Below are 27,197 nucleotides of genomic sequence, written 5' to 3'. Positions count from 1 at the left end.
ACAGATAGTTTTTTTTAAATAAAAAGCACTGCTGTCCCCTACATTATAGCGCCGATCTCTGTCAGCCTCTTTAAAGGAAGGTCCGCCGTTGCTCATGCCAAAAATAAACAATACAATAAATGTAGAGGTGCCTTAGGACTTTTGCTCTCGCACCATGAGGTAGAGTTTTACACAACCTTTTGCTGAAGGACATAACTCTTTCCACATTTCTGAGCTTTCAATGGTCAGTAAATCCTGCAGAAAAAAAAAAAGTAACATACAATTAGGCCAGGTTCACACAAAGTGTAAAAACTGCAGATTTTCCGCAACAGATATAGTTGCGGGAAATCCACAGCATAATACAGAAGCCCCAAGTGGATGAGATTTGAACAAATCTCATCCACACGCCGCGTAAATGATGATCGGGAAAAATTACTCAGAAATTGACTTGCGGTGAGTTTTTTTTAATTCGCAGCATGTCAATTGTATTTACGTAATCACTGCTTTTTTGTTGCAGGTGTTCCCCATTAAATTCAATGGGAGGTAAAACCCGCAACAAATAGCAGATGGTGAGATTTTCTGGTGAAAAAGCTGCAATTCCGCTGAAAAAAAAAAAAAGATTATACTTACCCAGAATTCTCTGCTTCTGCGTCCAGCCCGGCCTCCAGGGATGACGTTTCATCCCATGTGACTGCAGCAGCTAATCACAGTCTGCAGCAGTCACATGGGATTGAAACGTCATCCCTGCAGACGTACGTGTTGCCATGGCTACGGGTAAGTATGAAACTTTGTTTTTTAACGTGCAGTTTTCCGCCGCTGACATTCTGCCCGAAAAGCTGCACCACAATTTGGTGCGTTTTTTTTGCGGCTACCAGGGCGGATAAGCTGTGTAATTTTACGCAGCGTATCCGCCCTGTGTGAACATAGCCTTAAAGTGTCAGTCCAGTTGTACTCTCAAGCCTGAATGGAAATCGGGCGTGGGAAGACTCTCCTGCACGCTCGGCGATACAGCGGAGAATATCGTGCCCGTGTCCTATTAATAAGAATTGGGAAAGGATCAACAAATGTACCAAAGGAGAATTAGCTAGTATAAAGAAAGCGAATACACCAATATCTTGGATTGATCTACAAGCAGTAAAAGTTGCCTCCTGAGTTTTAACCCCTTGGAGACGCAGCCATATTTCGGATTTTCATTTTAGTTTTTTCCTCCCCACCTTCCAAAAGCCATAACTTTTTTATTTTTCCATTGACTTAGCCCTATGAGGGCTTGATTTTTGTGGGACAAGCTGTAGTTTTTCATGGCACCATTCAATGTGCCATATAATGCACTGACAAACTGAAAAAAATTCCTGGTAGTATGGAATGGGAAAAAAACAGCCATTCCACCTTTGGTTTTTGGGTTTCGCATTTACGACGTACATCATGCGGTAAAAATGACAGGTTAACTTTATTCTACGGGTTGATACGATTATGGAGATACCAAACTTATATAGTTGTTTTTTTTTCATGTTTTACCACTTTTATAAAGGAAACTATTATTTTCAGTGACCAATCAGTGACTAACTTTTTTTTTTAACAGGTTTTTTGTCACCACATTCCGAGAGCCATAACTTTTTATTTTTCTGTCGAATGGTATGAGAGATTATTTTTTTGCGGGGAAAGCCGTCGTTTTTATTGGTACCATTGGTAATAGTTCAGACTTTTATGGAAGCAGCGATACTAGTTATGTTAACTTTTATTTTTTTTAAACATTACTTCAGGGAAATAAATGAGAAAAGGGTTTTTATTTGAACTTTTAATTTTTTTTTATTAAAAAAAACAACAACTTTATTTAACTGTATTTGAACTAGCGGTCGTTGGATCACTTGCATGATATATTGCAGTATTGCATGATATATTGCAATACTAATATATTGCAGTTCATCGCTATACTAAAAGTCTCCTATAAAGCCATGCCAGAGGCCGGGCTTCATAGGAGTACAAAGACCCCCAGGCTGCCATAACAACCATCGGCACACTGTGATTGCATTACGGGAGGGGGGCAATAGCATGTCGGAGGGGACCGCCCCCTTATTTTCACGGCTATTGACCGCGACATCTAAGATCTTTGATTCCGCCCATTGCAGTGGAGTGACAGCTGTAACATATAGACACCCGCTCAGTATAGAGCATTTCACCTTGGCCACTGTCACCTACAGTTACGTGACATTTTGCCAAGGGGTTAAAGGAGTATTCTCATCTTAAACATTAATGGGATGTTCACATGGCTTATTTTCTGGCAGAAATACGAGGCTTAAAGTCAATGTAAACATTTGAAAGGCAAAAAACTATTTTTTTTAATAAAAAGATCAGTGTGTTTTGTGTAACTTTTTATTAAAAATAATTTTTACTTTTTTAGATTTAGCTGCTCTGTATTCAGAGCAGTTGTATCTAGCGCTTTTAACGGAATCCGTCAGTCCCGCTTTCTTAACTTAGATGTGATGGATTACATGTGGATCTTGCATGTCAGAGACACGCAGGACCCGCCGACACTGAACCCGTCATATCCGCTGGACTGACGGATTAAGTGCATAGCGCTCGATACAACTGCTCTGTATAGAAAATTCAGAGCAGCTATCTCTAAAAAAGTCAAAACTATTTTTAATAAAAAGTAATTTACAAAAGTTACACAAAACCCACTGATACACCTTTTTCTTAAAAAATAAATAAATCATAATTTGCCTTTCAAAGGTTTACATAGCCTTTAATTTAAAGAAAAAAATCAGCCTCAAATACGTGTTTGGAGCACAAGTTCAAAGTGTTTTTGAAGTGTATTTTCGAATCACTTTTTGCATTATGAGGGGTATGTTCCCGCACTGAAAAACGGCTAAAAATTCAGGGGGTAAACGCCTCTAAACATCTGCCCATGGATTTCTATGGGAAAAAACGCGTTCCGTTCCCACGGGTCGTTTTTTTTACGCGGCCGTTTTTAAAAACGGCAACGTAAATAAACGCCCCGTAAAAAGAAGTGCATGTCACTTCTTGAGCCATTTTTGGCCGTAAAAAACGCTGCAAAAAACGAAAGTTGCTTAAAAAATGGCTGAAAATCAGAGGCTTTTTTCCATTGAAAACAGCTCTGTATTTTTAGCCGTTTTAGGTTAAGCGTGTGAACATAGCCTGAATGGGAAAGGTTAAAAATCTGCTTCAAAAACAACTAAAGAAGTGACATGCACTTCTTTTTTTCTTCTTTAGTTACGCAGCGTTTTTTCAAACAGAGGCGTATAAAGTCTCGTACAAACTCCACCGCTTTTTACCATTAAAAACAAAGGAAAACTCTTTGCAGGTGTTTTCAAAGTGAAATTTACCCTATGAAATACGCTGGAAAATGAGTCATGTGACCATGCCCTTATATAGTATAGAATTTGCCACAATTGCCTGACAGGTCCAATTCACAGTGGCCATAGTCCTCATAGAAATCAATAGAGGTACTAAACAGCTAAAAAAACAGCGCTGGCCTCTTTGCAAAACTACTATATACTTCAATGGATACTCATCTCTTAAATCCCTAGTCATGTGCCGTACATACGGACATCACTGTTGTGGCCAGTGATTGGCTGCAGCAGTCACACATTAGTCTGGCACTATATTGCTTCAGCGGCGGGAGGGATTAAAAATTCTTATCTTACACTATAATCAGAAGACAGAATTATTTTTTAATCCTAGAAAACTCCTTTAATAAGATGAACTCCGACAAGTGTTGTTCTAACATTAAAAATGTCTGTTAAGGGGCGCTATAGACTGCAGATGTCCCACAGAGAAATACAGATGTTGAGATATATGCCCGCTGCAATTTAGGACTGATGCTGCCTTTTCTCACACTATTACTAAAGGGAAAGGTTATTGAAGAAATACTAGGTTCACGTTTGTTTTTGACCTACGTCAGACATACATACATACATACATACATACATACATAGTAACGTAGTCATTGTTTGCCTGCAGCTCTTTTATACACACTCTTCAGACAACAGTACCCGCTAGTACCCATTGACTTCAATGAGCGATAGGTACGTGAAAAATGCACCAATATGGACATGCAGTGAGTTTTACACAACGGACACGCTGTGTGAAAACTCCTGCATGTGTGAACGGCCCCATTAAAATCAATGGGTCTGTGTGCTGTGCGTGATTTCCCTGCGCAGCACACAGACGTTATTCACGTTCGTCTGAATGAGCCCTTATTAGAGTGATTGCTCTAATATACACTGATGCATTGTAGCAAACTAGCAAATCAGGACAGGAGAAAAATGCGTGCTGCTGGTGATATGTAGTCATAGGAAATCCTAAGAGTGTATTTACACTGTGCAGTTTTGCTGGGTTTTTGCTGCGTGGCCGAAAACTGCACCTGAAAAATGCACGCATTTTTAACGCGATTCGCTGCGATTTCACAAATTGCTGAGTAAACGCATGCATTTTTCGGTGCGGTTTTCGGCCATGCGGCAAGAAAACGTGGAAAAACCGCACCGTGTGAATACACTCTCAACTGGATACTGGTGTAGCAAACTATCAGCTGAGAGATGTATTGTCCATCCTCTGGAATGTTTACATTCTCTGTCAACAAGCAGAGATCTTGAAAATGGTGAGGAATAAATACAAAAGTATAATAGAAAGTTGCATTACTTTTTATTATGCATATTTTCCAGTTTTATTCAAAAAAGTTAACTTTAATGACACTTTTTTTGGTTAATGCACATAATATAGTATAATGCCATGGATATATGAAATATATTTACCATATATGCACTCCAAATCTTACCTCTTTTTCAAGAAAAATAACTTCTGTTGATTCGTGTGCCTCTGGGCCTCCCTGCAAGTACCTGTCTTTCACCTCTTCTGAAGTCAGACTGCACCTGAGAACAAGCAATGGAAAATTCATTCATTAGACATATATAAATGTAGCAGGAACAATATTAGCTGCATACAGACTGTACTCACTTGACATAGAATTCAGCACTAGGTCGTCCTGCACTGGTGTGATTTCGAGCAATGCCCAGAAGAAGAGGTTCACTAAGGGTAGATAGGGGTAAATTCACCTAAAAGAAAAGCATATACAGCATGAATATACTAGTAGTGCAGAGAAAGCTGCAGACTAGGACAGGTTTTTTTTTTTTATCATCTAGCTCAGGGGTCTCAAACTCGGCCGGGTAATTGGGCCACATATAGAAAAAATGGGAAGTTGACGGGCCGCATTACTTTCAAATTTGATACAATAAAAAATTATTGTTAATCAATTAGTTATTTGAACTACTATCATAATGCTACATTACCATAACAATACTATAATACTACATTACATTACTATAATAACACTACTACATTACTAGAATACTACATTACTATAACAATACTACATTACTATAATACTACATTACTATAATACTACATTACTATAATACTACATTACTATAATGACACTACTACATTACTATAATACTACATTACTATAATGACACTACTACATTACTATAATACTACATTACTATAACAATACTACATTACTATAATACTACATTACTATAATACTACATTACTATAACACTACTACATTACTATAATACTACATTACTATAATGACACTACTACATTACTATAATACTACATTACTATAATGACACTACTACATTACTATAATACTACATTACTATAATGACACTACTACATTACTATAATACTACATTACTATAACAATACTACATTACTATAATACTACATTACTATAACAATACTACATTACTATAATACTACATTACTATAACACTACTACATTACTATAATACTACATTACTATAATGACACTACTACATTACTATAATACTACATTACTATAACACTACATTACTATAACACTATATTACTATAACACTACATTACTATAATAATACTGCTAGATTTAAAATTTGAGAGAATTCTCCACGTGCTTATTTCAACAATCCAGTTTTCCAGTTTAAGTGTCGCTAAATGCAGTCCGGCGGCTCAGTTGGCAGTGTTTGGCAGACACACATGTCAAGATTGGGCAGCCCCTTTTTAGATAGTGCCAGAGTCCTCTGTAGAGAATGCCACAGTGCCCTCTGTAGAGAATGCCAGTGCCCTCTGTAGAGAATACCACAGTGCCCTCCGTAGATGATGCCACAATCCCCTCTATAGATACTGCTACAGTGCCCTCGGTACAGAATGCCACAGTGCCCTCTGTACATAATGCCACAGTGCCCTCTGTACATAATGCCACAGTGCCCTCTGTACATAATGCCACAGTGCCCTCTGTACATAATGCCACAGTGTCCTCTGTACATAATGCCACAGTATCCTCTGTACATAATGCAACACACCCCTAGATAATGCCAGTGTCCTCTGTACATAATGCAACACACCCCTAGATAATGCCAGTGTCCTCTGTAGATACTGGCACACACCCACTTGTAGACGCTGCCACAGTGCACTCCGCAGACGCTGCCACAGTGCACTCCGCAGACGCTGCCACACACACCCCAAGTAGATAGCTCCATTGGGGCTCCCTCTAGGAGTGGAATCCCCAGCCAGAGTGTTACCGACACTTTGGCTGGGGATTCCTCTGCTGTTGGAGACCCTGACGTCACTGTCCATACACAGTGACGTCAGGGGATCCTCCTGGACCAGAATGTGATATCAGGGGCAACCCCAGAGCCGGTGTCCCAGAGCAGAGCACTAGTATAGGCTCTGTGCCGGAACTCTGGGGAAGCCACTGACATCAGTGTCCATATATGGATAGTGATGTCAGGGGCTTGCCCAGAGCTGGAGTCCCAGAGCAGAGCCGCTTCTAGCACTCTACCTGGGATTCCAACTCTGCTCCTAACATCACTGTCCATATATGGACATGGCTGTCAGGGGCAACCCCATAGTTGGAGTCCCGGGCAGAGCGCTAGTAGGCTCTTCCTGGGACTCCAGCTGTGCTCCTGACATCACTGGGACTCCTGCTCTGGGGAAGCCCCTGACATCACTGTCGATGTATGGATAGCGATGTCAGAGGCTTCCCCAGAGTCCCGAAGCAGGGCCTATACTAGCGCTCTGCCCGGAACTCCGCCCTGGGGAAGACCCTGACAACACTGTCCATATATGGACAGCAATGTCAGGGAATTCCACAGAGTCCCGGAGCAGAGCCTATACTAGGGCTCTGCACGCGACTCTGGCGAAGCCCCAGACATCGCTGTCCATACGTGTCCACAGAGTCCAAGAGCAGAGCCTGCACTAGCGGCTCTGTTTCCCGCGGGCCGCAGATGACAGCCCCGCGGGCCACATGCTTGAGACCCCTGATCTAGCTGCTACTTAGGCTAGATTCACACGGGCGTTGCGCAACTCTGACGTGAAGAACGGCCTTTTTCCACGTCCGAGGTGCATCCATGCTCTGTGGGATGCGATATCACGCATCTCCCATAAACTAGAGTCTATGGAGGGATGCCTGAAGCGTAAAAAAATAGGACATGTCCTATTTTCTCACAGACCCTTCACACGGTCCGTTGAAACAACGGCCGTGTGAATGGCCACATTTAATTATATAGGTCTGTGTAACGGCAGTTGTTTCAACGGCCGTCACATGGACGTTAAACACGTTCGTGTGAATAAGGCCTTACTGACACCTTATGGTCATTGCATATACTAAAGATCTATAGAGATGTGGAGAGGAAAGGCACCCTGGATTTTGAACATGAAAGTCACAAGATTCTATATGTTTTTATTTCCTACATCTAGCACTTCCATAAATTCTCTCAGATCAAAGTGAAGTGATAAAAGCATAAGTAATTGAACTGAAACAAACTTAGTTGTGTGATTATGGACTGCATATATCAATGACATACATTGTATGACATTGCATTAGGTAATGTCAAAGGTAAGAGAATAACAGAATTGAGAAGTGTACAATAATCATTGGAATTTACAGTATTTGCGTATTGTGCTCAGTGCGACATCAGAATATTATACATTGTAAGTAGTGGTAGAGACGAGGCCTTAAAGAGGACCGGTCACCTCTCCTGACATGTCTATTTTAGTACATACTTGTGATCCCCATGAAATAACAATGCTGGGGAACCTTTTTCTTAGAGTCTGCATTGTGCCGTTCTTCAGTTATTCCTCCTAGAAATTTATTTAAAAAAATGACAACTGGGTGTTACCATTCCCCTTGTCAAAGCAGTGTGTCCCTACACAGTCTCACTCTGAGTTCCGATTGGACAGTGTCAGTCTGTGTAGAAGCACACCCACACTGGTAAAACCCATTTAGTAATTTATTCATATATTTCTAGGAGGAATAACTGAGGAACAACACAACATAGAGTTCTAGGATGATTGCTCCACAATTGCTCTTTTATGGGGAATACAATTATTTACTAAAACAGACATGTCAGGAAAGGTGACAAGTCATCTTTAAAAAAAGTTGTCTGAGATTAGAAAAAGGGGCCTTTTTTTATCGCAGTAGAAGCACCACTTTTGTCTGTGGGATGTGTCTGGCATTGCAGCTTAGTACCATCCACTTGAATAAGTATGTGATGCAATACCAGACACAGTCCGTGGAGATTAGTGGTGCTGTTTCAACAAAAATCGCTGGTCTTGTTTTGTAATCTTGGACAACCCCTTTAAGTATCCAATGTCATAAGGAAGGTCACAAATTCAGGCTTGTACAGTTGGTAAGACCCTCACCTCATCACGTATCTCGGCCAGAATAGATGAGAACAGCTCTCTAATGACCAATTCTGGTTTTAAAACCTCGAGACTTAAATCTTCCTCTGGAATATTGGGAGCAACAGCCTAAAATGTGTGACAAAAGTTGGAAGTTAGAACTGTGTCTCATACACAATTGTCTTACATCACATGTTACATCACTCCTCATATCCTTATACACAGAGTTTTTAAAGGGGTTTGCAACTTTTAAATGAATGCCAGGACTACCACCAAAAATCCAAATTTCTTTGTTTTATTTTCATGGTCTGGAATGAAATTCAACAAAGCTTTAAAATGTAAAGAGCTCCTAGTATGGACAACACTTACAGCCAACTAGGAGCTCAGCTTCTGATTCCGTCCTACATAGGGAAGCAGAGTAATAAACCATATAGGTGCCCAAAATAGCCACCTATAGAATCATCTATTTTTAGCCCCCAGGTACAGGACCAAAAGAAAATATACACTGTACCTAAGAAACTAAAGTAATGTGATGAAAACGGTCAAGCTCTTCGCTTATGGGGGTTAATCTGTCACAACTTCACCATTCAATTCCACATTTACTCTACCTTCGGTTCGGGATGTCCTCCTGGCACATCGAGCAGACCTGGTGCCTCTCCCACTCGATGGCTTCTTCTCAGCATGACAAAGCGCCCGTCTTTACACTGCAGAGCAGCTCCGACACCAAGTGGCTGTGCCAGGTAAGCTTGAGTGTCCCCAAACTCTTGTCCTCCTCTTTCCTGTAAGGCACTTGCCTCTCCTGACCAGTTGGTTCCCAAGAAGTCTCTGTAACACGTGAGCGCCAGGTGTAGAGTAAGTCCTCCCCCTTCATCTAGGGTAGCTTTACTTTCTCCTCCTTTCTTTCTACCAGCACTCTCAGTGCTTTCTTGATTTACTTTCCCCTTATTCTGCTTGGCTGCATCTTCATCCTTTGCTCCAGCATCTCCTTCAGACAAGACAGAATGAAGCCTGAATTTTGCTCCATTAAATACCCATGGTTGCTTTCGCTGACGTTCTTCCCAGTCCACGAGAATCCGTTCTTCTAATGGGGGAGGAAGACGGCGTCGCTGATATAGTGGGGAGAGCTGAACATGAACTTTACGTTGAGGAATCCCATGGGGACTGGGACTGCAGTACAAGATGGAGATCTCAGGATCCATGTGGCCTACAGAGTGAACATGAAACTGAAATTGTAAGAATTTTCCACCCTCTTACTGCGTTACATTCTAAGATTAGGCGCAATAAATGAGATACAAGAGTTAGTGTATAAAAATGTATATTGTATAAAGAGTAAAATGACTGTTAAAGTTATTATTGGATTTTTATGGTGATACGTACACAGAGACAGTAATTACATTATACGGTCTAGTTGCCATGTATAGACCCTCCACACACTCAGGTCTCCTATCTGTTCTCTCCTCAAGGGAGTTTCCCCAAGTAAAGGCCCTTTTACATGGGCCAATCATCGGGAACAAGCTTTCATACGAACGCTCCTTCCCAATCATCGGCTGATCTGCTCCTTGAAGTATATATATATATATATATATATATAGACAAACAAATATATCTAGCAGCACCGGTGTATCGTGGGTGCAAATCCTCAGGAACAGACCACGCTCCAAACTTGTAAAAGTACCCTATTTTCACATTTACTGCGGTGTGCTGCCTATATATATATATATATATATATATATATATATATATAATGGTCGTTAATGTAATAATAATGTATATATAAAATGGTCACTACACCGTGTTCCAAATTATTATGCACATTGGATTTAAGTGTCAAACATTTAATTATTAGTTTTTCAATTAAACTCATGGATGGTATTGTGTCTTAGGGCTCTTTGGATCATTGTAATCAATCTCAGACACCTGTGATAATTAGTTTGCCAGGTGTGCCCAATCAAAGGAAGACTACTTAAGAAGGACGTTCCACATTATTAAGCAGGCCACAGGTTTCAAGCAATATGGGAAAGAAAAAGGATCTCTCTGCTGCCGAAAAGTGTGAAATAGTGCAATACCTTGAACAAGGTATGAAAACATTGGATATTTCAAGAAAACTTAGGTGTGATCATCGTACTGTGAAAAGATTTGTGGCTGATTCAGAGCACAGACGGGTTCGTTCAGATAAAGGCATAATGAGGAAGGTTTCTGCCAGACAAATTAATAGGATTAGGAGAGCAGCTGCTAAAATGCCATTGCAAAGCAGCAAACAGGTATTTGAAGCCGCTGGTGCCTCTGGAGTCCCGCGAACCTCAAGGTGTAGGATCCTCCAGAGGTTTGCAAGTGTGCATAAAGCTATTATTCAGCCACCCCTAAACAATGCTCACAAGCAGAAACGGTTGCAGTGGGCTCAGAAATACATGAAGACTAATTTTCAAACCGTGTTGTTTACTGATGAGTGCCGTGCAACCCTGGATGGTCCAGATGGATGGAGTAGTGGATGGTTGGTGAATGGCCACCATGTCCCAACAAGGCTGCGACGTCAGCAAGGAGGTGGCGGAGTCATGTTTTGGGCTTGAATCATGGGGAGAGAGCTGGTAGGACCCTTTAGGGTCCCCGACGGTGTGAAAATGACCTCTGCAAAGTACGTAGAGTTTATGACTGACCACTTTCTTCTGTGGTACAAAAAGAAGAACCGTGCCTTCCGTAGAAAAATTATCTTCATGCATGACAATGCACCATCTCATGCTGCAAATAATACCTCTGTGTCATTGGCTGCTATGGGCATAAAAGTAGAGAAACTCATGGTGTGGCCCCAATGTTCCCCTGACCTCAACCCTATTGAGGACCTTTGGAGCATCCTCAAGCAAAATATCTATGAGGGTGGGAGGCAGTTCACATCAAAACAGAAGCTCTGGGAGGCTATTCTGACATCCTGCAAAGATATTCAAGCAGAAACTGTCCAAATACTCACAAATTCAATGGATGCAAGAATTGTGAAGGTGATATCAAAGAAGGGGTCCTATGTTAACATGTAACTTGGCCTGCTAAGTTTTTTTTGATTGAAAGAGCTTTTAATTTCTGTAAATATGACCTCCTGATGCTGCAAATTAGACAAATTACCATTTTAGTTCTCTTTACAACCTTTAAAATGTTTTGATCTCTGTTGTGCATAATAATTTAAAACAGTGCATTTTGAGTTTTTTACTTCTAAAAAAAAAATCTGTTATCATTAGGAGATTTGTTCAATAAAATTTGCATTATACTCCAACGGTTGATGGCTTGAAGATTATACTGACTGTCATTTGCATCGACTATTTAGGAAAATCAGTGAAAAATAACATTTGCATAATAATTTGGAATGCGGCGTAGTCAGCAGCACTTCTGCATGTGTAAACAGAGAGATGTGCTGCCGACATGATGGAATAGCATGGGGACGAGCAATCGTAGTAATAATAGCTCGTCCTCATACAAAACCGATCATTGCTCCTTGTTAAAGGAGCAAACGAGCGCCGACCAACGAGCTGTCTCGTTGATCGTTGCTTGTTTTCAAGGTACATATTGGACCCTAAGGGTCCTCTTACACGGCCCGACATGGGCTGTGTAAATGAGCGCCGATCAATGAGACAGCTTGTTTATCAGTGCCTGTTTTCGCCTTTCACAAGGGGCTATGTTTGGGGAAGAGCGATCATTACTACGATCGTTTGTCCCCTTACATTTCTAACATGTCGGCAGCACATCTCCCTGCCGGCAACGATAATATTTCTTGCAGCGTAAATGATATAATCAGCCGAGGAATGAGCGTTTGCTTGTTCATAGGCCGATTGTTGCAACGATCAGAAACGAGCGTTCATTTGAACGCTCATTTGCCCAATAATTGGCCAGTATAAAAGTGCCTTTAGTCTCCTCTCCAGTATGTATCTCCAAGCATCCTCTATCTGAGCCCTGCGTGGCTCTTAAGGCCCTATTACAGCGGCCAATTTTGTCGGATGTAACGAGCGCCGATCTACGAGACAGCTCGTTGATCGGCGCTCGTTTGCTCCTGTCACACGGAGCTATGTAAGGGGACGAGTGGTCGTTACTTCGATCGCTCGTCCCCATACATTATCCTCATGTCAGGTGCAAGTTTCCCTGTTTACACAGGGAGATGTGCTTCCAACAACGATAAGATTTCAGTTTTTAAAACTATATGATCAGCAGATCAATGAGCGTTTGCTCATTCATCTGCTGATCGCTGCCCTGTTTACACAGGGCAATTATCAGCAACAAGCGTTCTGTGAACACCCGTCTGCCCAATAATCGCCCAATGTAAAACACCCTGTAAAGGGGGCTTAAAGGAGTTCTCCATGTTCTGACAACTGATGTCCTATCCACCGGATATGTCATCAGTATATGACGGGCGTGTGTCCGACACCCAGACCCCGCACCGATCCACCACTCCGGCTGCCTCCGGGCACCAGACAATATGGCTGGAAGCAGATGGCTCCAGTCAAAGAATAGCGGCCGAGCTGCAATACTGCACCTCTGCTCCTATTCAAGTGAATAGGAGTTGAGCTGCAGTTCTGCCGAACGGCCGCTATGCAGTGTACGGAGCCATCTGCTTTCGGCTCAAACTATTGCATACCGTAAATGCGGATCGGTGCAGGGTCGGACACGCACCGATCATATACTGATGACCTATCCGGTGATTAAGTCATCAGTTTTCAGAAAGTGGAAAACCCCTTTTAAAGAAACTTTTGATGATTAGATTGGGCTTCCCCCATTTACAATGTGCAAAGACAGAACGATGTTGCCAATTCTTTATCAGCCAGTCTCAGCATATTATGGGATTCGGAGATCGTCCTTCATTCCCACATTGTACTGCAAGGTTGAGACATTGTTCACACTCCTATTTAGCATCTGTAAAATACCGGAGATACTCCAAGACCTTTTTGATGTGAGAATCAGGGTAAATAATGAGTACTTTGCATAATGAAGGGGTATATTTCCTTGAGACATGCAACAAAAACCATGACTCTCCATCTTTAATTCACCTAAATGAAATAGTGTATATTCTATCAAATATAACACACTAGAAGGCATTATTCTAAGTTCTGTATTTCTTACAAAGTCCCCCACAAGCAGTGAGAAATATATTACTCCATTTTACAAAAGCATAGTAATCCAATTCATATTCCCTTATTTGTCAATCCCCTCCCCTAAAAAAAATAATTTGCTAGTAACTTTCCCTCTTGAGTAACATCTGTTAATATTATTATAATATTATAATATTATTATAATATTATGATATAATAATATCAGCCATTTTTGTTGTTCTATCTATTTCTGGAGAATCTGTGTGACAACCAATTTGGCAACCAATAAAGGTATTGTCATCCAGCTTTCCTAGAGTTCGGAATGGTGTTGCATAAACACCATAGTGCCAGATTGAAGAATCAGTACGAAGATGAAACCTACATGAACATTATACATATACTGTACTACACAATGGCCAATGACTGCAGATAATATATCCAACACAATACAATGTGCAATGCCAACCTACGTGAATATTAACAACACATAAAATACAACAATCTCCAGTATCAATGCGCACAAACACTGTATAGGTCCTATGCCACTTTACAAAATAAGGTTTTTCAAGTCATTCGAAGCAAGCAGCTGTAGTATATCCCCCCATTATCTATGAAGTCCTGAGGTTGCAAGAAGCTCATTACTGGCCATGGTGGCTACCGTAAACCCAAAAACACTCCAATAATGTATCAATAACAGCAGGAAGATTGCAGGATACTACAGATTAACAGTTACAATATAGTATGGAGATCTCTTACCTTCCCCTTCCCTAGTCATGCCGTTCGCATCTAATTCATACTCTTTCGAGTAGGAACGACAGGGGTTATAAGGGCTTTAGCACTCCCCTTTCTCACCCGTCATCAACACCCCAGGAATGTGGCCAGTCAAGTGTAGTTGTTTCTGCTCCACCTAGTGACACCTCACAGATCATCTCAGAAGAAGCTGCGTGAATAATTTGCATAGACTTCAGTATATGTATTTCATGATGAGTGGTGGTCATCACTAAATCTGAATCTATTTACTGAACTACATTGAATATGAAAATGACTAAATAGAATTCTACTGTAGCCCATGCCAACGATATAGAGATAAGCGGCACTACATATGCTCTGTGCATGTCTCCTGGGAGAAGTGATCTGTCACTGGATGACTTCTCTATCATGGTGGTGGGTCGGGGTTCCTTCTCGTGTCAACTTCTGGAACAGGAAATTACACGTAAGTGGCCCCTGACTGTTTGCTCATGTGTAACTATGAGAGGACAGCAGCAAGGGAGGGGGTAAGTATACACAGGCCGCTGGAGTGTGGGCACATTATGGATAACCTGACTAGGCTGTGTTCACTGTGTAGCGCTAATAAGAGAGGACCATTACTAGCTTTGGCATTGTTTGTGGCCATTTGTGGATGGCACTACATATAGGGCCATGTGACTACCAATTTCTGTGGACACTTGCTAACACTGTGCCAGGGAGGATTTGTGGATTGATATTTGCGTGTATTGACTGACAATGTTTGGGGGGGGGGGGGGGATTTGGATGGGAATGTATGGGAGCATTTCTGGGTCAGTGTTGTGGGGACATTGTGGCTGGCTTTTCGCTGGTATTCTATGGGAAGAACTATGGTCGGTGCTATAATAAATACACTCAGCGGCTATAGAGTATAGTTGAGGAAGAACGTGATTTATGATATTTAAAGGGGTTGTCCACTCACAGACGACTGATGGCCTATCCATAGGATAGGTCATCATTATATGACTGGTGGTGGTCCGACACCCGGACCCCGCAGCAATCAGCTGCTCCGGCAGCCTCCGGACATCGGATGTCCATGGCTGAAGCAGGTGGCTCAGGTCACGGAATAGTGGCCGAGCTGCAGTACTGTGAAAAGAAGCAGAGCTGCAGTTTCACAGCACGACCACTATGCAGTAGTCAGAGCCCTCAACCATCTGCTACCCTTCATAACATCTGGCACCCGAAGGCAGCTGATCGGTGAGGGGTCCGGATGTCAGACCCCCACCGATCATATACTGATGACTTATCCTACAGATAGGTCATCAGTTGTTGGTCAGTGGACAACCCCTTTAATAATTGAGATTTAGCTATTGTTTCCTCTTCAAAAACAGGTTCTGCAGCAGCTGATGTGTGTATTATATGGAATAATATACTCCCATTCCTATAAATCATTAAGAAAATTAGAAGCCAATTCAGAGCTTTATGATCTTTATGAAAGTACAAGGCCACAAAACTTTTAGGTGACGTCAAATGTTCTTGTAATTTGCAGTAGGGGGGTACAGTATCCCACATACGGTGATGGTGTTCAGGCACAAAATTGTAACAGACAGAGACATTTTTCTGTACTTCTTAAGAGGCATTTTAAAATAATTACTTCTGAATTAGCATTCTATATATATATATATATATATATATATATATACACACTACCGTTCAAAAGTTTTCCATGAAAACTCACACTTATATTTATCAAATGAGTTGCAAAATGACTAGAAAATATAGTCAAGACATTGACAAGGTTAGAAATAATCATTTTTATTTGAAATAATAATTTTCTCCTTCAAACTTTGCTTTCGTCAAAGAATGCTCCATTTGCAGCAATTACAGCATTTCAGACCTTTGGCATTCTAGCTGTTAATTTGCTGAGGTAATCGGGAGAAATTTCACCCCATGCTTCCAGAAGCCCCTCCCACAAGTTGGATTGGCTTGATGGGCACTTGTTGCGTACCATACGGTCAAGCTGCTCCCGCAACAGCTCTATGGGGTTGAGATCTGGTGACTGCGCTGGCCACTCCATTACAGATAGAATACCAGCTGCCTGCTTCTTCCCTAAATAGTTCTTGCATCATTTGGAGGTGTGCTTTGGGTCATTGTCCTGTTGTAGGATGAAATTGGCTCCAATCAAGCGCTGTCCACAGGGTATGGCATGGCGTTGCAAAATGGAGTGATAGCCTTCCTTATTCAAAATCCCTTTTACCTTGTGCAAATCACCCACTTTACCAGCACCAAAGCAACCCCAGACCATCACATTACCTCCACCATGCTTGACAGATGGCGTCAGGCACTCTTCCAGCATCTTTTCCGTTGTTCTGCGTCTCACAAATGTTCTTCTGTGTGATCCAAACACCTCAAACTTCGATTCGTCTGTCCATAACACTTTTTTCCAATCTTCGTCTGTCCAATGTCTGTGTGCTTTTGCCCATATTAATCTTTTCCTTTTATTAGCCAGACTCCGATATGGCTTTTTCTTTGCCACTCTGCCCTGAAGGCCAGCATCCCGGAGTCGCGTCTTCACTGTAGACGTTGACACTGGCGTTTTGCGGGTACTATTTAATGAAGCTGCCAGTTGAGGACCTGTGAGGCGTCTATTTCTCAAACTAGAGACTCTAATGTACTTGTCTTGTTGCTGAGTTGTGCAGCGGGGCCTCCCACTTCTCTTTCTACTCTGTTTAGAGCCTGTGTGTGCTGTCCTCTGAAGGGAGTAGTACACACCGTTGGAGGAAATCTTCAGTTTCTTGGCAATTTCTCGCATGGAATAGCCTTAATTTCTAAGAACAAGAATAGACTGTCGAGTTTCACATGAAAGCTCTCTTTTTCTAGCCATTTTGAAAGTTTAATCGAACCCACAAATGTAATGCTCCGGATTCTCAACTAGCTCAAAGGAAGGTCAGTTTTATAGCTCCTCTAAACAGCAAAACTGTTTACAGCGGTGCTAACATAATTGCACAAGGGTTTTCAAGTGTTTTCTAATCATCCATTAGCCTTCTAACAGTTAGCAAACACAATGTACCATTAGAACACTGGAGTGATGGTTGCTGGAAATTGGCCTCTATACACCTATGTAGATATTGCATTAATAACCAGACGTTTGCAGCTAGAATAGTCATTTAGCACATTAACAATGTATAGAGTGTATTTCTGATTAATTTAATGTTATCTTCATTGAAAAAAACTGCTTTTCTTGCAAAAATAAGGAAATTTCTAGGTGACCCTAAACTTTTGAACGGTAGTATATATATATATATATATATATATATATATATATATATATATATATATATATATATATAGCAGGAATGGTTTCTTATGTCACGAGACTGTGCATACGTCAAAAGGGCGCAGCTATGATGGAAGCAGCTGGACCCGGAACTTTACATTCCACATATAGTAACCTAGCAGAGCACAGACCTGTTTGTGTCAAGTTCCCACATTATGTACATTGCGTTACATAAGACACCTAATACCAGGTCAGCAACTGAACAAATGCTGCAGTAGTGATCCAGTCCTCAGTTCCTGGAGAGCCAGAGTTCATGCCAATTAGCGCAAATAAATGAGGACTTATTAGGAGATTGAGAGTTCTCAGGAAACCCACAGTCTTGTTGTAACATGTTTACTCGATTAATCAGCTTATACCTTTGTGTGTAATCTACCTCCACCGAGATAACTATATCATATGTATAGTGGAAATGTCTGGGTGTCTTGTAATGACTGATCCATGTGCAGTAGCTGAAGGGAACAACATTAAGGCTGGGTTCACACGACCATGTTACGTCCGTAAAGTACGGAACGTATTTCGGCCGGAAGACCCGGACCGAACACACTGCAGGGAGCCGGGCTCCTAGCATCATAGTGATGTACGATGCTAGGAGTCCCTGCCTCGCTGCAGGACAACTGTCCCGTACTGTAATCATGATTACAGTACGGGACAGTAGTTCCACGCAGAGGCAGGGACTCCTAGCGTCGTACATCACTATGATGCTAGGAGCCCGGCTCCCTGCAGTGTGTTCGGTCCGTGTCTTCCGGCCGAAATACGTTCCGTACTTTACGGACATAACATGGTCGTGTGAATCCAGCCTTAGGGCTCATTCATGTGGCTGTATTATGGCCCTAATAAGGCTGGGTTCACACGAGCACATTAACGTCCGTAATGGACGGAACGTATTTCGGCCGCAAGTCCCGGACCGAACACAGTGCAGGGAGCCGGGCTCCTAGCATCATAGTTATGTACGACGCTAGGAGTCCCTGCCTCTCCGTGGAACTACTGTCCCGTACTGAAAACATGATTACAGTACGGGACAGTTGTCCCGCAGCGAGGCAGAGACTCCTAGCGTCGTACGTAACTATGATGCTAGGAGCCCGGCTCCCTGCAGTGTGTTCGGTCTGGGACTTGCAGCCAAAATACGTTCCGTCCATTACGGACGTAACATGCTCGTTTGAACCCAGCCTAAGGCTATATTCAGACGAGCATGGGCAACCTCGGACGTGAAAAACTGCAGTTTTTCACGTCCTAGGTGCACCTGGGCAGGACGCATTATCACGGCTCCCACATAGACTATGGAGGGATGTGTGAAACGTGAGAAAATAGGACATGTTCTATTTTTTCACAGACCCTTCAGATGCCTAGTTGAAACAACGCTCGTGTGAACGGCCCCATTGAAATACATGTCCGTGTGGCAGCCGTTGTTTTAACAGCCATCCCACGGATGACTTATACGCTAGTCTGAATGAGCCCTAAGGATTCTATAAAAGAACATGGGGCCTATACTGTAACTCCGTATGCATCCGACTTCGTAGGGAGGCATACAGAGTTTTTTTTTTGCATGGCTCTGTAGTAAGGAGCCATACCAGGCTCCAAGCCCTGGGCTCTGCGGTGTGCATGAGCCCTTAACCCCATGGGGACAGACAATTTTAATTTGTTCACTTTCATGTTTTCATAGTCAAATTCCAAGAGCCATAACTTTTTTTATTTCTCCGTAAAAAAAAAACCACATGAGGGCTTGTTTTTTGCAGGACAAGTTGTAGTTTTTAATGGCACCATTTACTGTACTGGGAAACTGAAAATAAATTCTTTGCAAGGTGAAATGGGGAAAAACAGCGATTCCTCCATTGTTTTTGACTTTTGTTTTTATGGTGTTAAAGGGTAACTAAACGTTCAACAATCTTCTGACATGTCATAGTCATATGTCAGAAGTTTTGATCGGTGGGGGTCCGAGCACTGAGACCCCCCACTAATCGCTAAAACAAAGCGGCGGAATTGCTCGTGTGAGCGCTCAGCCACTTAGTTTCTGTTCGACTATTTCTGGAAATCAATGTACCGGAGTACGGGCTCAATAGAAAGTCTATGAGCCCGTACCCCGATACATCGGCTTTCCGACAAAAGCCAAACAGAAACTAAGCAGCTGAGCGCTCACACGAGCAATTCTGCCGCTTCATTTTAGTGATTAGTGGGGCTCTCAGTGCTCGGACCCCCACCGATCAAAACTTCTGACATGTCACTATGACATGTCAGAAGATTGTTGAATGTTTAGTTACCCTGCAGTGAAAACGACATGTTAATTTTATTCTGTTGGTCATTACGATTATGGCAAATTCATAAAGTCTTTTTTAATCTTTGCGATTGTTGTTTTGCGTCACAATATTCAGTTGATGGAGATGTGTGAGGGCTTGTCTTATGTGGGGCCAGCTGTAGTTTTTATTGGTACCATTTTTGAGAACCTTTTAATCCATTTTTTTGGCCAAGCCAAATAACGGGTAATTTTAATAATTTGGACATTTGAACAAATCTCATCCACACGCTGCGTAAATGCTGAGCGGAAAAAACGCTCAGAAATTGACATGTGGTACGGTTTTTTTATCCGCAGTATGTCAATTGTATTTGCGTAAACGCTGCTTATTTGTTGCGGGATTTCCCCATTGCATTCAATGGGAGGTAAAACCCGCAACAAATAGCAGATGTTGCGTTTTTTGCAGCGGACGCATCTCAGAGAAAAATAAAATCTTATACTTAGGCTGGATTCACACGAGCATGTGCTTATAGCGCATGCAAAAAACGCTGCGTTTTGCCTGCGCAAAAGGCACTTAACAGCTCCGTGTGTCATCCCCGTATGATGCGCGGCTGCGTGATTTTCGCGCAGCCGCCATCATTATGACACTCCGTTTAGATGTTTGTAAACAGAAAAGCATGCGGTGCTTTTCTGTTTTCATTCATCCTTTTCACAGCTGTTGCGTGAATCACGCTGGTCGCACGGAAGTGCTTCCGTGTGGCATGCGTGGTTTTCACGCACCCATTGACTTCAATGGGTGCATGATGCGCGAAAAACGCTGCATAAAAATCACGCACATGTCTGCACGGCCCCATAGACTAATATAGGTCCGTGCGACGCGCATGAAAATCACGCGCGTTGCATGGACGTATATCCCGTTCGTCTGAATAAGCCCTTACACAGAAGTCTTCGTTCAGGCTGACCTCCTGGGATGACGTATCATCCCATGTGACCATTGAAGCCAATCACAGGCTGTAGCGTTCACATAGGATGAAACGTCATCCCAGGGTTGCAGAGCGTCATAACATCAGGATGTCGGAGGGACGCGTCGCACCACTGCTGAGAAACTACACCCCAATTTGGTGCAGTTTTTCGTCTGGAATTCCCTGCGGCGCCCAGGTCGGATACACTGTGTGGATTTTCAAAGCATATCCGCCCTGTATGAACATACCCTAACTGTTCACTCGCCCTGAATTTACTGCTAAATTTGTCCGAAAAAACGGCTCAAATACGCCTACAAACATCTGCCCATTGCTTTCAATTCTGTTTTACGATGTTCTGTTCCCACGAGGTGTAATTTTACGCGTCGCTGTCAAAATACGGCGCGTAAAAAGACGCCCTCGAAAAAGAAGTGCATGTCACTTCTTGGGATGTTTTAGGAGCCTTTTTCATTGACTCCATTGAAAAATAGCTCCAATAACGGCTGTAAATTACTCCGCGAAAAACGTGAGTTGTTAAAAAAAAACGTCTGAAAATCAGGAGCTGTTTTCACCTGTATTTTCAGACGTTTTTGGTCACTGCGTGTGAACATACCCTTAGAGAATTGGTTATATTTCACCCTCTAGGCGGCTGCTGCTGCTACAAAGAAATAGCTATGTGTGCTGTGTATAGAAGACATGCTAGCAGTTAGGGTATGTTCACACGCACTAATTACGGACGTAATTCGGGCGTTTTTGCCCCGAATTACGTCCGAAAAAAAGGCGCCTCAATAGCGTTGACAAACATCTGCCCATTGAAAGCAATGGGCTGACGTTTGTCTGTTCACACGAGGCGTATATTTACGCGCCGCTGTCAAATGACGGCGCGTAAATAGACGCCCGCGTCAAAGAAGTGACCTGTCACTTCTTTGGGCGTAATTGGAGCCGTTATTCATTGACTCCAATGAATAGCAGCGCCAATTACGTCCGTAATGGATGCGGCGTTCAAGCGCCTGCATATGCCGTTACGGCTGAAATTACGGGGATGTTTTCAGGCGGAACCATCCCCGTAATTTCAGCCGTTACGGACGCTGTCGTGTGAACATACCCTTAAACTCTGTCCAGTAGTTTAGAGAAAACTAAGAATTAGAGAAAAAGTGATAAAAAAAAATTCAGAATACAAATCATATAGTGGCTAGAAATAGTGATATTCCCCATGTACACACATATGACAGCTGATTCTGGAAAGTCACATGACAGGTTAGCTACGCTTTAAACAGTGTTCTTATGCCCCTAAAAATGCTTAAAAAGCACCTCCTGTTTTGCAAGCAGGCAGATCTTAATCTAGCTAGCCAAGGCCCAATATAAACATAATGAGCCAATCGGGGTGATATTTAGCCCTTGTAGGGAGTCAGTTGAAGTTTGTTCACAGGTTGCGGTTGTACAGCCTCTTGTGCGGCGAAAACGCATCAGTTTCACTAAACCATTGATTTTGTTAAATTCTTGGCAAAACCCAAAACGTGTGAACAGTCTAATGTGTGCTACTGACAAGAGGCGCTACCTACAAGAGGGGCTGTGCGGCCCTACCTACAAGAGGGGCTGTGCGGCCCTACCTACAAGAGGGGCTGTGTGGCCCTATCTACAACAGGTGCTGTGTGGTGTGTGGCATCATTTACAAGGGGTGTGTGGCATCATTTACAAGGTGTGTGTGCGGCATCATCTTCAAGGGGGGGCTGTGTGGAAATATCTACAAAGGGGGGGGGGTAGTATGGCACTAAATACAAAGGGGGATCAGTATCAAGGCCTGCCTTAGGGATGTGCGTCCTGTGCGAGGGCACAGGGCGCTGCACCCTCCCAACATATAGGGGGCGCCACTGTGCTCTGCATCTGCTCTGTCCTCTGCTCTTAGTTACACGCAAGGAGTAAACAGGAGCCGAGAAAAGAACAGAGGAAGCTCCGCCCACAGCCTGTCCTGCAAGAAACCTGTGATCCTGTACAGCAAGGAGAGATGGTAAGTGCCTATGTGTATATATATGTTTGTATGTGTATATGTTCCAGTACGTATGCATGTATGTCTCTTTGTAAGTGTGTTTGTTCAATATTAAAGTAGAACAGATAAAATGAAGATATCTGTGCTGCCCCCTATATACTATGCTGCCCCATAAGGGAAACACCACATTTTCATATATGGTAATCTATAAAACTTTAAACCAATTCATGGAAATAATCTTTTAAAGGGTAACTACACGTTCGACAAATATCATAGTGACACGTCAGAAGTTTTGATCGGTGGGGGTCTGAGCACTGAGATCCCCACCAATCGCTAAAACGAAGTGGCAGAAGTGCTCGTGTGAGCACTTAGCCGCTTAGTTTCTTTTCGGCTTTTTCCGGAAATCAATGTGTCGGAGTACTGGCCCAATAGAAAGTCTATGAGTCCGTATTCCGATATATGGGCTTTCCGGAAAAAGCCGAACAGAAACAAAGCTGCTGAGCGGTCACACGAGTGCTTCTGCCGCTTCGTTTTAGTAATTGGTGGAGGTCTCAGTGCTCGGACCCCCACCAATCAAAACTTCGGACGTGTCACTATGACATGTCAGAAGTTTGTCGAACGTCTAGTTACCCTTGAGGGTATGTGCACACGTAGTGTTTTCAGGCGTTTTTCGGGCCGTAAAAGTCCAGAAAAACGGCTGAAAATCGTAAGCAGACCACCTACAAACATCTGCCTATTGATTTGAATGGGAAATACGGTGTTCTGTTCCGACGGGGCATTTTTTTACGCCTTGTTTTCCAAAAACGGCACGTAAAAAGACGCCCGCGAAAAAGAAGTGCATGTTTTCGGAGCCATTTTTAATTGACTCTATAGAAAAACAGCTCCAAAAATGGCCGTAAAAAACACCACGAAAAACGCGAGTGGCTTAAAAAACTTCTGAAAATAAGGAGCTGTTTTCCCTTGAAAACACCTCTGTATTTTAAGAAGTTTTTTGCTAAGCGTGTGAACATACACTTTAAGGGTATCTCCAGTTTGGAGGCGCACTGAATGAATATATATATATATATATATATATATGTATGTATGTCTCTGTGTGTTTATATGTGCCTGCGTAGGTATAGTAAGGCTGGGTTCACACGACTTATTTTCAGACTGAGGCCCCATGCACACGACAGCAAAAAACCTCAGTCATTGGAGCAGCCATTCACTTTCATTGAACACTGACACCTTTCCGTAGCACTACGGAAGGGTGTCAGTGCCGTGGAAATGTTCCGGGAATTATGGAACATGTCCGTTCTTTCGCATTTTGCGGGCCGTGCTCCCATACTTTGTATAGGAGCACGGCCCGAAAATGCGGCTGTCAGTCAGCGGCCGGCCGTGCCCGCAATCGCGGGCCGTGATTGCGGGCACGGTCGTGTGCATGGGGCCTTAATGGAGGCGTTTTACGCCTGAATTACGTCTGAAAAAACGGCTCCAATAATCTGCCCATTACTTTCAATGGGTCTTACGATGTTCTGTGCCGACGACCTGTCATTTTACGCGTCGCTGTCAAAAGACGACATGTAAAATAACAGCCTCGTCAAAGAAGTGCAGGACACTTCTTGGGACGTAATTGGAGCCGTTTTTCATTGACTTCAATGAAGAACAGCTCCAAATTACGTCCGTAAAAGACGCGGCGAAAAACGCCAGTACATGCAATTACGTCTGAAATTCAGGAGCTGTTTTTTCCTGAAAACAGCTCCGTAATTTCAGACGTAAATGCAGTTATCGTGTGCACATACTCTTATCAGTCTGTTATCTGTGGTGTTACATAGGACTGCAGGTAACAACTCTCTGAGTACAGGTGATGTAGAAGATGTTACCTGCAGTCCTATGTAACATCACAGATAACACAGTGATAAGTCTCGGAGTACAGATAATGTAGTAAATACCACTGTGTTATCTGTGATGTTACATAGGACTTCAGGTAACATCTACCACATTATCTGTACTCAGAGAGTTATCACTGTGTGTTATCTGTGATGTTACATAGGACTTCAGGTAACATCTACCACATTATCTGTACTCAGAGAGTTATCACTGTGTGTTATCTGTGGTGTTACATAGGACTGCAGGTAACATCTACTACATTATCTGTACCCAGAGAGTTATCACTGTGTGTTATCTGTGGTGTTACATAGGACTGCAGGTAACATCTACTACATTATCTGTACCCAGAGAGTTATCACTGTGTGTTATCTGTGGTGTTACATAGGACTGCAGGTAACATCTACTACATTATCTGAACCCAGAGAGTTATCACTGTGTGTTATCTGTGGTGTTACATAGGACTGCAGGTAACATCTACTACATTATCTGTACCCAGAGAGTTATCACTGTGTGTTATCTGTGGTGTTACATAGGACTGCAGGTAACATCTACTATATTATCAGTACTCAGAGTTATTACTATGTGTTATCTGTGGGGCTACGTAGGACTAAATCTGAAATCTACTACATTATCTGCACTGTGTATATATGTGCGTCTGTATGTGAATGTGTCTTTGTGCTTGTATATATGTGCCTTTTATGTATTTGTATATGTTCCTGTCTGTGTACCTATATGCTGGTGTTTGTGTATATGTCTGTATGTCTCTATATTTACCTTTATGTATGTATATATTCCAGAATGCGTGTGTGTGTATATATATATATAGATATCTATATATATTTGCCTGTTTGTCTAAGTATCTGCCTTTATGTATATACAGTATATATGTTCCAGTATGTGCATGTCTATATATGTTTTTTTGGTTTGAGAAGGGCAGCAATAGAATCCTATACAGGATGCCATCCAACCTAAGGACGGCCCTGGGTAGTGTGTGCCACTCTACAGGGAGTAGCTACAGGGGCCATAATCATGAAGCTATGCTATCTCCGAGATATAAATCTTTTTTTGGCGGGTAAACCTATGTCTTGGGGCTTGTGCCCCCTAGCAACGCCCCTGCTTCTAGTCCCAGGCAGGATGACAGCAGTGCAGAACTACACTACACAGAAGTTCACTTCTAACAGCCAGATGTCCTGACTGCACCTCCGTTTATTGCCACGTCCGTGCAGCTCTCAGGAGGAGCCACGGAAGAAATACGTAGTTAATGTCATGCGATAGAAATCGCTACATTTCCACTGACTATGCGGTGAAGGAAGGAGGTAGTCATGGCCTTCTATCTGCTAAACTTCCCGTGTACGTCACTCACGGACTACTCGACACCATACGAGCTCCATTCTCCACGGATATACATTCGGCCGCATATAATATTATTACTCTTCATATACTTATAGTGCAATATATCGCACACAGAAACACCCATTACCTGCTTCACCGCTGGTCCCGCCTCCTCAGCAGTCATTTGATAGCGTTACCGGCCACTAAGTAACATCACAGCCAATCAGAACTCATCTCTGGTGTGCGCATGTGCGTCCCGTCGAAGGTGACATCTGTAGAGACGGTAAGTGGGATGGCTTGTTAACCCCCCAACATGCAAATGGTTCAGTCCATGTCTGTGTGGGGGGGGGGGGATAATGGTGTACTGCGTCTTTATAGGGAGCACGGACGGACCGTATCTGTAATATTTTGTACACAACTTCGGTGTAAACATAGACGGCCTCCACCTCAGCCAGTCAAATGATGGGAGACGCGGGCAGCCAATCATGTCCTAGCTTGTTTACCGTCCGTGAATACACAGGGTACTAGGTAAAACAGCAGCCCATTTCAACATAATTTAGAGATGGACAAGAGACTAATATGGCACGCTATAGCAAATGTTTCAGATGCCAACAAGTGCCCTCTTCCCACTGTCAGCCGTGCCAGTCACAGTGTTGCCAGAACCAGTGCTTATACACCAGATTCTTCACATGCAGGAAGTTCCTTCCTATCAGTAGCTGGTTACATAGAGATACATAGAAGCGTGGACCCTGTCAGCACTTTGGGAATGTTTTGCTGGATCCAGAACACTGGAGAAACATGTATTGCGACCTCCCAGCTTCCATTGTAGTGATTGCACAGCCGAGGGACTTTCTATATCTGTTCTCAAGATTGGTCGAACCTGCACCTAAAATGTCTACAACTAGTGCTGGTGTGAAGGTATTAACCCCTTGGAGACACAGCCATTTTAATTCATTGTAATTTTCGTTTTCCAATGTTGCATTCCAGGTAGGGATGTGACGATACCAGAATTTGGACTTCGATACCGATACTTCGT

General features: G+C 42.7%; 2 protein-coding genes across 4 annotated transcripts in view; one reads left to right on the top strand and one right to left on the bottom strand.

Moving 5' to 3' along the window:
- On the bottom strand, positions 1 to 26,394 carry NUDT22 (nudix hydrolase 22). Of its 3 annotated transcripts, XM_075837259.1 has the most exons (7): positions 26,310 to 26,363; positions 14,484 to 14,667; positions 9,273 to 9,868; positions 8,686 to 8,793; positions 4,954 to 5,051; positions 4,775 to 4,868; positions 1 to 234 (listed from the first exon to the last, which is right to left on the bottom strand). In XM_075837259.1, exons 2-7 carry the CDS (start codon positions 14,500 to 14,502, stop codon positions 133 to 135), a joined length of 1,017 nt encoding a protein of 338 aa, XP_075693374.1. In that variant the 5' UTR covers positions 14,503 to 14,667; positions 26,310 to 26,363; the 3' UTR covers positions 1 to 132. The 3 variants fall into 3 exon arrangements, with proteins under 3 accessions (XP_075693374.1, XP_075693375.1, XP_075693373.1); XM_075837260.1 differs by lacking the exon at positions 14,484 to 14,667 and having other exon boundaries at positions 26,310 to 26,394; XM_075837258.1 differs by lacking the exons at positions 14,484 to 14,667; positions 26,310 to 26,363 and adding an exon at positions 26,193 to 26,262.
- DNAJC4 (DnaJ heat shock protein family (Hsp40) member C4) overlaps positions 26,342 to 27,197 on the top strand; it is a 70,601-nt gene continuing 69,745 nt past the window's right edge. Inside the window, exon 1 of the mRNA XM_075837261.1 lies at positions 26,342 to 26,444. The gene's annotated coding sequence lies outside the window, so the exon portion shown is untranslated. The remainder of the gene's footprint in view (positions 26,445 to 27,197) is intronic.

This window comes from Rhinoderma darwinii, chromosome 9, assembly GCF_050947455.1.
Source record: "Rhinoderma darwinii isolate aRhiDar2 chromosome 9, aRhiDar2.hap1, whole genome shotgun sequence".
NCBI lineage: Eukaryota > Metazoa > Chordata > Amphibia > Anura > Rhinodermatidae > Rhinoderma > Rhinoderma darwinii.
This window is presented reverse-complemented; position numbering and strand designations above follow the sequence as displayed.

What these genes read in the sequence shown, in the direction of transcription:
- NUDT22 (XM_075837258.1), bottom strand. Translation starts at nt 26,247, where the DNA reads ATGCGGCCGAATGTATATCCGTGGAGAATGGAGCTCGTATGGTGTCGA. An exon ending in AGTGCTGAATTCTATGTCAA is followed by an intron (nt 4,869 to 4,953) that starts GTGAGTACAGTC and finishes GCTTGTTCTCAG; the next exon opens with GTGCAGTCTGACTTCAGAAG. An exon ending in TTATTTTTCTTGAAAAAGAG is followed by an intron (nt 235 to 4,774) that starts GTAAGATTTGGA and finishes TTTTTTCTGCAG; the next exon opens with GATTTACTGACCATTGAAAG.